The following is a 14,005-nucleotide window of genomic DNA, read 5'->3' as shown; positions in this document are numbered from 1 at the left end:
AATGTCTGCATTCGACGAGGCAACAAAAGCACTGACTGACACTGTTTATCCGACACTTCACACACTACTATTCATTTAGGAGGCGGGTTTTGGCAGCTTCTTAGGAGGCGGTTTGGCAGCTTCATCAGAGAATCTAAGAACACAAGCTACCATGTTTTATTTTATTTACCATATAATATATATATAAGCAGATGCATTGTAATGTGTCCATCTGGAAGAGAGATCCTGGCAAATGTAGACATCAAACAGCCTGGTTGTTGTGGGTAGAACAATATTGCAGGATAAACAGCGGGTAGCTGAGTAGCAGAGATGTTGAGCAGCAGAGAGTTGAGCAGCACAACACACACACACACACACACACACACACACACACACACACACACACACACACACACACACACACACACACACAGATAGAGATAGCATGTAACCACACTCCCATGACTTTCACAAACAAAAGGCGTGTACACACAGTACACACACAGTACACACACAGTACACACACAGTGATACAGTCACACAGGCGTGTGGATGCTGTTTCTCGGAGGCGCACAGCCGTGCTTATTGCCGAGATAATCCCTAGAAAAATTATCCTTTCCCCGGCCTGGTACCTCCAGAAGACCAAGTGGCTACAGACCCTCCAGAGGACATGTGGCTACAGACCCTCCAGAGGACCATGTGGCTACAGACCCTCCAGAGGACCAAGTGGCTACAGACCCTCCAGAGGACCATGTGGCTACAGACCTCCAGAGGACCATGTGGCTACAGACCCTCCAGGGGAACATGTGGCTACAGACCCTCCAGAGGACCATGTGGCTACAGACCCTCCAGAGGACCATGTGGCTACAGACCCTCCAGGGGAACATGTGGCTAATACCCTCCAGAGGACCAAGTGGCTACAGACCCTCCAGAGGACCATGTGGCTACAGACCCCTTCAGAGGACCATGTGGCTACAGACCCTCCAGAGGACCAAGTGGCTACAGACCCTCCAGAGGACCATGTGGCTACAGACCCTCCAGAGGACCATGTGGCTACAGACCCTCCAGGGGAACATGTGGCTACAGACCCTCCAGAGGACCATGTGGCTACAGACCCTCCAGAGGACCATGTGGCTACAGACCCTCCAGGGGAACATGTGGCTACATACCCTCCAGAGGACCATGTGGCTACAGACCCTCCAGGGGAACATGTGGCTACAGACCCTCCAGAGGACCATGTGGCTACAGACCCTCCAGAGGACCATGTGGCTACAGACCCTCCAGAGGACCATGTGGCTACAGACCCTCCAGAGGACCATGTGGCTACAGACTCCAGCCTCCCGGTACACAGGCTTCTGTCGCTACAGCAACAGGCTTCTGCAGATCAAGCGTTTTGGAGGAGCGAGATAATCAAACCAGCAAGACGACAGGGCTGGAGTGATTTCCCCACTTCCAGTAGCGCTGCTCTCGCAGGCAGGCGAGGAGGAGATATCCCAGGGAGTTATAGTAGAGATTGTAGTTAAGCAAGGTGTTTGATGCTCTGTGAAGTTCACAGTGTATTCCAAATGTTTTATATTTCTGTAAGGTAGTCGTTTTCGTGAGGAAACGTTCCCGGCCTCCCTATGAGACATTGTGAAGATATGAGCACCAGGTTTATAATAAAGTGTTATATGAGGTTATTAATAAGACATTAAGATAATAATAATATGCCTTTACCTGCTCCCAGTAAACAAACCAGCAGCGTCTTATGGGAGATGTGAGAGCTGGGTCTGGGGTCTGAGCTCTCTCTCTCTCTCTCTTCTCTCTCTCTCTCTCTCTCTCTCTCTCTCTCTCTCTCTCTCTCTCTCTCTCTCTCTCTCTCTCTCTCTCTCTCTCTCTCTCTACAAACAGACACAGACCACAAACGGGCGCCTGTCTCTTTAAGAGCTGGTCCTAGCAGGCAGGGTGGGTAGGCGGGGAGGTGGATCCCTTGTCTGTCTCTTCTTTGCTTCTCCGCACCTCTGACAATCTCTCCGATCAACAATCCCTTCGCTGCCGTCCGTCGGGGAGCTGCTGGGCACGTCTTGAGTTGGGGGGCATGCTGTGCTGCTGTGGCCTCTGTCCTGTAGGTAGGACTGCTTTGGGGAGGGTGGGTGGGTGGGGGTGGGGGGGGGGGCGGTTATTTGGGGGACCACATGTTCCTGCGAACTCCAGCTAAAGGCCTGATTCTGACCAGCATTGGCTATACCTTCAGCCCAGGTGTGTACTGACTGAGCGTACGTTTGTGTGTGTGTGTTCAACTGTACAGGTTAAAGAGATGAAGGGGTGTTTAATGATGTCATAATGTGATGATGAGGTTAACTGTACAGGTTGAAGAGATGAAGGGGTGTTTAATGATGTCATAATGTGATGATGAGGTTAACTGTACAGGTTGAAGAGATGAAGGGGTGTTTAATGATGTCATAATGCGATGAAGAGATGAAGGGGTGTTTAATGATGTCATGTTGCTTGCTGGGTTGGATATGAGAGGTTGTATTCTGTATTCTGTGTCAACGGGATCAGAACAGACTGCAGGAGATGTACAAAAGGCATGATTATAATCTATAAACACTTAAACTTATGCCTTGATGAAATTATTAGCAATAATCAGATCCTTTTGCTTCCCTGGCTGCATGTTGTGCTTTTCAATTATTACAACAGATACACACAGTATATCACTATTATAACATATACACACAGTATATCATTGTTACAACAGTTATACAAAGTATATCACTATTATAACATATGAACACAGTATATCATTATTACAACAGATATACACAGTATATCATTATTATAACATATAAACACAGTAAATCATTATTACAACACATATACACAGTATAGCATTATCATAACATATACACACTATATCATTATTATAACATATACACACAGTATATCATTGTTACAACAGTTATACAAAGTATATCATTATTACAACAGATATACACAGTATATCATTATTATAACATATAAACACAGTATATCATTATTACAACACATATACACAGTATAACAACACATATACACAGTATATCATTATCATAACATACACACACTATATCATTATTATAACATATTCACACAGTATATCATTATCATAACATACACACACTATATCATTATTATAACATATTCACACAGTATATCATTATCATAACATACACACACTATATCATTATTATAACATATTCACACAGTATATCATTATTACAACAGATATACACAGTATATCAATGGGAATATTGCGTGTATATCCATGCCACGTTCGACTTGTCCAAGTAGCTGGAAGGAAAGGGTTAATACTGGTGTTAAAATGATAAAAGGGCTGTAAAGTGCTGCTGACACCTTTCAGAGACGTGCAGCTCTGGGGCCTCCAGGCACACAGCTTGACTGCTCAGCTGCTCAGGAAAATAAGAGGGGAAAAGGACAAAAGGAAGAAAACCCGAGAGACGTTAACTTAACACCCTTTTACTCCTATGGTTCCATATTATGACCATATTCTGAGCTTGACCTTCATGGGTTTGTTGTGATGGTGTTACGACCCTGGCTCAAAGGCACGCAACCTATGTGCAAACCGACACCAAAACCCGTGTTTAACCCAAAAGACTACTTTAACAATGAATTACTGGTACAAACTAAAGAACAAAGAAAGGGAGAACGTGACAAGTCTCGGTTAGAACACACTCCTCTAGCCACTGTCAGAGTGCATGTGTGTCTCAGAGACTGGTTTTAACCTGCCAGCAGGTATCCAATCAGCAGTAATTAGCTAATTAGCAGCCCTCACCTGCATGCCCAGTGACACAGGAGTGATCAAGCTCATGGTACATAACACCTCCCCCACCAAAATGGTTGCCCAAGAGGCAACCATCACACATCAAACCCATAAACAAAAAATATTGTGACCCATTAGTTGTCAGGGCCACTACCACAACAGCGATAACGGGCCGGCCCCTGTCGAACACGACCACCACCCGTGTCGCATGCTCCCCACTGTGGAACATTTGCCAATGCTGTGTAAAACAAAAAACAACCCTGTCCCGACTCTCGGGCAAGCTAGACCTCACAAAAGGTCCCGCCACTGCGGTATATGGCTGGAGTGGGGCAGGCGCCTCCTCCCCTGAGGCGTAAGACTTAGGACCCCATCGACAAACCAAGACCTTATCATATATGAGCTCCATTTCAACAGGCCCCTCCACCGATACCGACCTGTCAAAAATAGACTGCAAACCAAAATCAATTTGAGAGCTAAGATCACTGCGCTCAACAGGACACAACACAGAAAAACAAAAACCATAGATCTCTGATACCACCACAGCGCCCATATCCATCCCACCTGGCACTGGCAGTTCAGGATACTGCAAACCGTGAACATCCAGAGTAGGATGTACCGCCTCAGGTACAGCCCCACCGTCCCTGGAACATGGCAATACATCAGTCACAAAAGCGTCTGGAACACCATCTAAAATGGCGTCACACAAAATAACATTGTCCTGATCAAAATGGCTGCCACTCATCAGACCAGGTCGCGAAGGCGCCTCCTGCTCCACAGGACACAGGTAACTAGGTTGACTATCACACCTAGTGCATGGCAGAGAGTCAGTGTGGACACGTGAATCAATGTCAGAATCATCAACTGACATACTGGGACCATCCCTGCCCACAAGTGAAACATCAGGGACAATAGAGCTACTGTGGGAAGGCTGGCAGCCTAAGTCAGGCCTGGTAGCCTCTTCAACTAGAACAGTGTCACATGAATCAACAGCATCTCTCATAGCATCCTTCCCACACTCATCCTCCAATTCGTTCGTGGCCTCATCCACCGTACAGGCTGGGAAGACCTTGAGACACTGCGCTGCCAGATAATCTCCTGCCACATGCCTATCCGGCACGCATGTCAACTCTGGTTTCACCACCGGGCCTGACACAAAGGCACAATCAAGAGAATCATTATGCAGAGGTACATCCACAGTGTGCTTTCCAAAATTCTCAACAGGTACACTTTTCAATTCAACAAAGAATGTGTCACTAAGTGTAATGTCACAAGTCGAAGTATCAACAACATCACTTCTGTCCTTTGACATTGCCAGTGTCACAGCACACACAGGGAACACTCCTGGATGTTTCTGTGCCAGCTCATTAGGGACCTCAGAAACCACAGGAATGGGAGTTACAACTGGAGTAGCCAACACTTTGTCACCAGCCAAATCATTCCCTAGAATGAAGGACACCCCTCTTATGGGAATGTGAGAACATACCCCCACAACAACATTGCCTGATACTAAGGGAGAATTGAGTGTGACCTCATGCAATGGTGCATCCACAAATCCACCTCCAAAGCCACGAACAACGACACCGGAATGCAAAGAAGACTTTTTCTGAAAACGGCAAAATCCCCTCCAGAATGAGGGACTGAAAAGCTCCGGTATCTCTCCAAATTGTTATAGCCTGTTTGGACTGTAGTGGATTAGTCAGGGAAACAAATCCATCCATCATAAATCTTGAGGAACCCTCAAGCTCTTTGTCCACACGTTTGATACTTTCCTCATCACCCTCTAATGTTGGCATAGGTGTTCTGCATATGGTTTCTACCAGAGCCACCGTTCTGAAATTTTTCTCTTCAAGCACCGGGCACCCAGCAACGATATGACCAGGCTCTTTACAGTAGAAACATATAATCCCTTCTGGGAATGCACTAGCAGAACCACCCCGCCTAGGAGGTGAAGTTAACTGACCAGCAGACACAGGTTTTGGGAAACGGCCCCACTGAACAGGACGCCTATCCCTGGACTCAACATGGTAGTCCTCCACAAAAACGGACTTGTGTGTCAACACAAACTCATCAGCGAAGACAGCAGCGTCGCCTATCTTCGATACCCTACGCTCGTTTAGATGAGTGGAAACGGTATCAGGAACACATCTTTTAAATTCCTCTAGGAGAATCAACTGTCTAAGCTGCTCTCTTGACTCTGCTTTCTGAGAGGTGCACCACCTGTCAAACAGGTTCTCCTTCTCTCTTCCAAATTCAACATACGACTGTCCCTCCGACCTGCGATAACCTCTAAAACGCTGACGATAGGCCTCGGGGACTAACTCATAAGCCCTCAATATGGAAGCTTTAACAAGCTCATAGTCAGCACTTTGTTCAAGGGACAGAGCACTATAGGCTTCTTGCGCCCTACAAACAAGAACACACTGCAGCAGCAGTGTCCAGGCTGTATCAGGCCACTTCAATGTGGTTGCCACCCGTTCAAAAAGGGGAAAATACCTTTCCACATCCTTCTCAAAAAAAGGAGGCACCATCCTAATATTCTTGCCTACATCAAAACCGGACCGCGACTCTGAATGCAGAGCCCCCGCCTGCAAGGCAGCATGCTTAAATTCAAGCTCCTTCTGCGCACGCTCGTGCTCCAGCAACATGTGTTTCTCCTTAAGCTCACGCTCCTGCTCACGCTCCTCTCTCCTCTCTTTAAGCTCACGCTCCTCTCTCCTCTCTCTCTCCTTAAGCTCACGCTCATGCTCACGCTCCTCTCTCCTCTCCTTAAGCTCACGCTCCTTAAGCTCACGCTCACGCTCCTCTTTCCTCTCTCTCTCCTTAAGCTCACGCTCATGCAAACGCTCCTCTCTCCTCTCCTCACGCTATTGTAGCAGCTGTCTTTCCTTAAACTCTAACTCTCTAAGCCTCCACTCACCCTCCGCAGCAGAAAGTAGCGGAGACGCGTCAGACAAAGTAGGCTCCTCCACCCTCGCCGCAAGCACCTGCTCCCTAACGAGCAAAACCCTCAAAGCACTCAAGGCAGTTGGTTTCAAACGTTTCTCACTGGCAGTAAGCTCTACCTTGTAGTGCACAGCAAGCTCCAGAAGCTGTTCTTTGGAAAACCTCTCCAACATGTCATGCGAAGGGCGATCAACAAAATCCTTAATGGAAGCCATCTTTACTGCACCAGTGCCACAACCTGCTCACTTTAGAGTCACCAAAAGCACCCTAGCATACACACAATTTACCTGAGAACCACTGAAGAGCCACGAAGAACCACTAAAGAGCCACTAAAGAACCACTGCAGAACCACCAAAGAACCACTGAAGAAACACTAAAGAACCACCGAAGACCGCTGAAGCACCGCTGAAGCACCCCTTGGTAGCGTTAGCATGCTAATACCAACAACTACAAGGAGACGCGGTGAAAATGTGTGCTCTACTGAGCGCACCTTTCTAATAGAAAAAAAAATAAAAACACCCTGAATAACTAAGTGTGTCATACGCGCAGGAGGTCAGGTGCTAACAGGTAGGCTATCCAAACACTCAAAACAAAATAAATAAATACAACAAACTAATTCAAACAGGTGCCCCTTATAACCTGATACGACTACTTACGCTTCTACATCTAAACTGCAGTCAAAACCACACCTGCTACCAGCCAAAGATCATATTGACCATCCACCCGTCAAGTATATGGTATGGTACAAGACAAGTAGATGGTGCTAATCATTTCTCTGACTGCCCCAGGAGTATGTGGTGCACAGGAAGCTAACAAACAACCAGAAAATAATGTCCCTACCTACATGTGGTGTGCACTAAACTATATATTTTAACAGCATTAAGTAGTCACATCAAATTACAAACAAATAAGGGCATACTCACCTGTTTGATGATCGGCTCAAGCCCCCACATTACACAACATGTAACGAACACCACCCACACTATAGCACCACGACACACCATGCAAAAAAAGAAAAAACACCAAACAAATTCTAGGGGTATTTGTTTCCAAATTCACTCCCGGACGAGCGCCCAACTGTTACGACCCTGGCTCAAAGGGTCCTAACCTATGTGCAAACCGACACCAAAACCTGTGTTTAACCCAAAAGACTACTTTAACAATGAATTACTGGTACAAACTAAAGAACAAAGAAAGGGAGAACGTGACAAGTCTCGGTTAGAACACACTCCTCTAGCCACCATCAGAGTGCATGTGTGTCTCAGAGACTGGTTTTAACCTGCCAGCAGGTATCCAATCAGCAGTAATTAGCTAATTAGCAGCCCTCACCTGCATGCCCAGTGACACAGGAGTGATCAAGCTCATGGTACATAACAGATGGATTATTTATTTAGTGGGTATTTCAAAGTACCTCATATTTGGTACCATTTTGAAGCTAACAACTAGGGCTTTCCAATGATATAAAATGTGTATGATTATCATCATTATTATTATTATTATTATTATTATTATTATTATTATTATTATTATTATTATTATTATTATTATTATTATTATTATTATTATTATTATTATTATTATGAACTTGAACTTGTTGAAATTGAACTTGGAAGATAAAAATGAATTTTCAAGCACTTTCCTTACTAGGTATAAGGAAAATGAGACAGGATGCAACGTAGACAATCTTGTTGGCAATATAGAACAGCTGACAGATTAGAAATAGCATTTATTGTTCAAAAGTTATGAATGAATTAGTTAGATGAAATATTATATAAAAAAGAAAAAACATACATACATATTACATATTAATGCATACAATAATTTAATGTGTGGGTTGAAATGTTTCTTCAAACTTACCCCGTTTTCTTCCTAGAGCCTTGTCTTCCTCCATGTCCTCTGCGGTATATGGAGGCATGACGTAGGCAGAGTCAGCCTGGAGTCAGCCTGGATCTCAGCCTGGATCGCGCTAGCTTCCGGAACCACCGGTGGTTCCGTCGGGGGGAAAAAAGGGTAGACACACCTCTTCTGAGGACAGTCCATGTACTCATGGCAATCTATTACAGGGCAACGTTGTGCACAGTATGTATGGTCGAAATATAAACATCCAGGCTGTGTGTGTGTGTGTGTGTGTGTGTGTGTGTGTGTGTGTGTGTGTGTGTGTGTGTGTGTGTGTGTGTGTGTGTGTGTGTGTGTGTGTGTGTGTGTGTGTGTGTGTGTGTGTGTGTGTGTGTGTGTGTGTGTGTGTGTGTGTGTGTGTGTGTGTGTGTGTGTGTAGACATAACGTTGTAAAGTAAAACAATACATCTTCCAGTGTCTATAAAAACAAGAACAGAGTGAACGTTAGGTTTAATTTCCCTGGACGTGGAGATGTTATTATGGTCTATGTTAGGGGTTCCCAAAGTTTTCAGGCCGCGACCCCCAAAATAACAGTGTCAGAGAGCCGCGACCCCCACTATTATAGGAGGTATAAAAATAAAAAATCAATCAAATTTTTTTATGATTTATTAATGGAAATGTATGGTTGAAACATGCAAACGTTTTAACGCACACACACACTAATAAGCATTGGATACTTTTAACCAGGGCCGGACTGGGAAAATCATTCAGGCCAGGAAATATAGTGTGAGATATAGCCCCAGTCAGGCCACTTTTTAAGCGGGGGGTCTGTGCACAGTATGTATGGTCGAAATATAAACATCCAGGCTGTGTGTGTGTGTGTGTGTGTGTGTGTGTGTGTGTGTGTGTGTGTGTGTGTGTGTGTGTGTGTGTGTGTGTGTGTGTGTGTGTGTGTGTGTGTGTGTGTGTGTGTGTGTGTGTGTGTGTGTGTGTGTGTGTGTGTGTGTGTGTGTGTGTGTGTGTGTGCGTGCGTGCGTGCGTGCGTGCGTGCGTGCGTGCGTGCGTGCGTGCGTGCGTGCGTGCGTGCGTGCGTGCGTGCGTGCGTGCGTGCGTGCGTGCGTGCGTGCGTGCGTGCGTGCGTGCGTGCGTGTGAACTGAAGTCTATGATTCATCTCATCGCGGGTCGGATCATGTTCAGGTCAACACTTGAGCCACGCCAGCCAGTCCAGGTGATAATTGACATGGAATCCAAGGCATCAAGGACAATGGGCTGAGGCTACTTAATGTGGCATGAGAGAAAGCCTCCTATTATGGAATTAAAACTCCTCTCGGGTTTCACGTTCAAAGCACTGCCTGCGTCTCCCCTCATTAGCGAGCTCGGCCTCCATTAGGCCGCTCCGGGGACGAGGAGAAGGCCAGTTGCTCGACACTCAGGGCACCGGACTCAAAAACAGCCACTCGACAATCCCAGCCTGACAATTGGGAGATTACCGGGAAGGATATATAACTTTAGCAATGGGTGGACTGTAAGGTATCACCTCCGTTACCCACACACACACCCACAAAACCCCCGACTCAACTTCTCCAATTCCCGGAACGGCTCGAAAGGTCAACTTGCCGAATCATTGAAAAGTGAGGAGGACAGTACCTTCATCTGGATAAACCATCTGATGACCGGTGTGACCGCCAAGGGGAGGGGGGGGGGGGGGGGCATCACAAAATTAAAGTTCAACCGATGTGGTGGCAAGGTAAATGTGATATACCTTAGTCATCCCATACCCGGGCTGATGTCTAAAATGGTTTGAGTGCGTCGCTCTCTACCATACCGTTGGTCACCAGGCAACGTTATCAACACAACGTAAACACAACTTAACGCGAGAACCGTAAACGATGGGGCACAGACTAGAATTTGCCTCGCCAAAAAAGTTAATAAAAGAGTACAAGTCATATAGAGGGAGAAGGTTGACGATGGAGGGAGAAGGTTGACGACGTCTTCTTGATATTGATCCAGTATAAAAGATTCAGGCCACAGTGTGTGAATTATTGACGGAGTGTCTGTTGTCCCTGTTCAGGTGATCGAGTTGCGCTCCGTTTGATCATCTCTGGGGAGACGAACAGGGCTGTCGACTCACGCCACTGAACTTTAAACATGGCTCATTTTATATGCCACTGTATAAAAGCTGACGCAATAATATAACAACATTATCAAGCCCAGCCGGGCTACTGTAGGTAATATTTCAAACCAGTAAAAAGATCTTAACCATCCGTAAGATTGAAAGGCTCTTGGTATTTGGAGGTCCTTCTCTCTCTCTCTCTCTCTCTCTCTCTCTCTCTCTGAGGAACCAACACTTGTCCTGGAATGCCATCAGTAGTACCATCATGTCTGATTTATCACAGAGACACCTGGTTTAGTGCCCTCTATCAAAACGATGACAGCAAGAATTACGGGCCCAGATCTAATGACCCTGCAGGCACCGCAGATGCTGCAAGTCTCCTGCTCCTTTCCAGGCCCCTTTGTATGTTTATCTTTTGGCGAAAATTTATGTTGCGCCGAGCCCAAGATAGACGCACCACCACACAAGCACTTGTGTTGGAGCCCTGTGTGTGTGTGTGTGTGTGTGTGTGTGTGTGTGTGTGTGTGTGTGTGTGTGTGTGGGCACAAGGTTACCCTCTGAAATACTGAGGCGCTATTCTCTCCGCCGTTTTTTCAGATCGCCCTTGTTGCCCGCCATGCCTCCGGCGAGGGACTTCATCATCATCCTCTCAGTGTGGACCTGCTGGTGCCTCCTTCTCACTCCGCCCTGCCACGGTCAAGGTAATAAAGCCCACTGACACTGAGACACACACACACACACGCGTTTTTCCATAAGATGCTATTCGGTGCGCTCATGTTCCTCGCCTGAGCAAGGTTGGGAGTTGAAAACACGATGCTAATTGATAAAGTTTTGCATCGTGTGAAGTCTGTTGCATGTCCGATTGAATGGAGGAGAAAAAGAGGTTTTCATATTTTACTGTATATTGGGCACAAGATCTCTGAATGATAGACATAACGTTGTAAAGTAAAACAATACATCTTCCAGTGTCTATAAAAACAAGAACAGAGTGAACGTTAGGTTTAATTTCCCTGGACGTGGAGATGTTATTATGGTCTATGTTAGGGGTTCCCAAAGTTTTCAGGCCGCGACCCCCAAAATAACAGTGTCAGAGAGCCGCGACCCCCACTATTATAGGAGGTATAAAAATAAAAAATCAATACAAAATTGTAATGATTTATTAATGGAAATGTATGGTTGAAACATGCAAACGTTTTAACGCACACACACACTAATAAGCATTGGATACTTTTAACCAGGGCCGGACTGGGGAAATCATTCAGGCCAGGAAATATAGTGTGAGATATAGCCCCAGTCAGGCCACTTTTTAAGCGGGGGGTCTGGTCCCCCACCAGGAGATTTCTTGTTACAAAGACTTCATTTTCTGCATTCTGGTGCAGGAATTGTTTTATTTGTACCCTTTAAATGCCAGTGTTTGTGATGACATGACTGCATAAAAAAAAAAAAAAAAAATGACATCTTTTTCTTTTTTTTTTGGAAATCATCTGGCTAGAGGGGTCGCGACCCCCACTTTGGGAACTATGTTCCTTCTGGACGTGGAGAACAGTCACAGGTAGACTGGTGGTCTATGTTCCTGGACGTGGAGAACAGTCACAGGTAGACTGGTGGTCTATGTTCCTGGACGTGGAGAACAGTCACAGGTAGACTGGTGGTCTATGTTCCTCCTGGACGTGGAGAACAGTCACAGGTAGACTGGTGATCTATGTTCCTCCTGGACGTGGAGAACAGTCACAGGTAGACTGGTGATCTATGTTCCTCCTGGACGTGAAGAACAGTCACAGGTAGACTGGTGGTCTATGTTCCTGGACGTGGAGAACAGTCACAGGTAGACTGGTGGTCTATGTTCCTGGACGTGGAGAACAGTCACAGGTAGACTGGTGGTCTATGTTCCTGGACGTGGAGAACAGTCACAGGTAGACTGGTGGTCTATGTTCCTCCTGGACGTGGAGAACAGTCACAGGTAGACTGGTGGTCTATGTTCCTCCTGGACGTGGAGAACAGTCACAGGTAGACTGGTGGTCTATGTTCCTCCTGGACGTGGAGAACAGTCACAGGTAGACTGGTGGTCTATGTTCCTCCTGGACGTGGAGAACAGTCACAGGTAGACTGGTGGTCTATGTTCCTTCCTTCCTCTGCCTCCGTTGTGAACTCAGCTGTGAAATTCCTGTCTGGTTAGGGAATGTGATTAATTTCTTCGAGGGCTCTTGGGGGCCAAGCCAGAGAGCGGTGGTGTGGCTTAGGAGCGGGTGGCAGGAGGCGTGTGTGACGCGTGTGGCCAGAGACAGGTGTCTGACCTCTGCCAGCCCACCCCCCTTCAAGAGTAGCAGGGCCTGGAGGGGATGTTGGTTTAGGGCAAAGGGTCAAGAAGCCCTCGGTAACCCCAGCCACGTCTCTGGTCCTGCCAGGAGCCGGGGAGTAAGACACTGGGATCCTCACTCTGCCATCACTGGCTAAATATTTTTGTAGCGCTGCGAGCAGCTGAGAGGACAGCGGGATTGAATTATCCTTAATTTCGGTGGGGTCTTGTTACGTCTCGTTCAGATTCTCCTGGCGCTGTGCAGGACGCTTCCTCTGGCCGTCCTCTCCGACCAAGACGTTAGAATCTCACACACACACACTCCCTGGCGCGTGAGCTGGCAAGCAGGCACATGGCACAGTAGTCCAGCAGCAGATGGATCAAAATGGAAGAAATCCAAACCCACATGTAGAAGTGGCACCGGTGGGTTGGCAGAGCAGAACATGGTGGAGGGGGGGGGGGGGGGGGGGGGCAGTAGTGGGGGGTTAAGGTTTCATGGCCTGGTGGGTAAATTTAGATCCTTTGCCTTCCGTTTTTAACATGAAGGGGACTCAGGGTGGCCTGCTGAGTGAAGCAGTACCCCCCAGAGGGCCACTGCGGAGTCTGCCCGCAATATCCTCTGGAAAACACAAATCGCACCTGTTCCACAAATCGCACCTAATTAGCTGGCCAATCAGTTGCACTTAGGGACATGGTGTCTAACAAAGGACATTGTTGTCAAGCAGTTGGGTGGTCGGCGGTTATTTCCATTATTATCATCGGTATGATGCACTGCTTGGTGACAAGGCCACAGTTCAAGGGCTGCGCCGCATGCACCATACCGCGTTGAGTTTCTAAGAAATACAATACTCTATACAGATGTCATTGTCTAAACAGCATTCTGACACGGCCCATACTCTGAATGTCTAGTTGAATTCAAAGCCCCAACATAACTAATGTTGAAAGCTACAGGCTCTAGGAGACAAAAATATATTCTCATCTGCAATGAATGACAAAATAATGATAAACCTGGTGGTGGTGGTGGTAGTAGTGGTAGTA

At 46.6% G+C, this 14,005-nt stretch overlaps 1 protein-coding gene across 1 annotated transcript in view; it reads left to right on the top strand.

Moving 5' to 3' along the window:
* Positions 1-2,144: 2,144 nt before the first annotated feature.
* The window catches only part of dlk2 (delta-like 2 homolog), a 29,933-nt gene continuing 18,072 nt past the window's right edge, over positions 2,145-14,005 (top strand). Inside the window, exons 1-2 of the mRNA XM_084321292.1 lie at positions 2,145-2,217; positions 11,269-11,372. Coding sequence (XP_084177418.1) covers positions 11,288-11,372 — 85 coding nt within the window. The 5' untranslated portion in view covers positions 2,145-2,217; positions 11,269-11,287. The remainder of the gene's footprint in view (positions 2,218-11,268; positions 11,373-14,005) is intronic.

This window comes from Notolepis coatsorum (genome assembly GCF_963971535.1).
Source record: "Notolepis coatsorum genome assembly, chromosome: 9".
Classification (NCBI taxonomy): domain Eukaryota; kingdom Metazoa; phylum Chordata; class Actinopteri; order Aulopiformes; family Paralepididae; genus Notolepis; species Notolepis coatsorum.
This window is presented reverse-complemented; position numbering and strand designations above follow the sequence as displayed.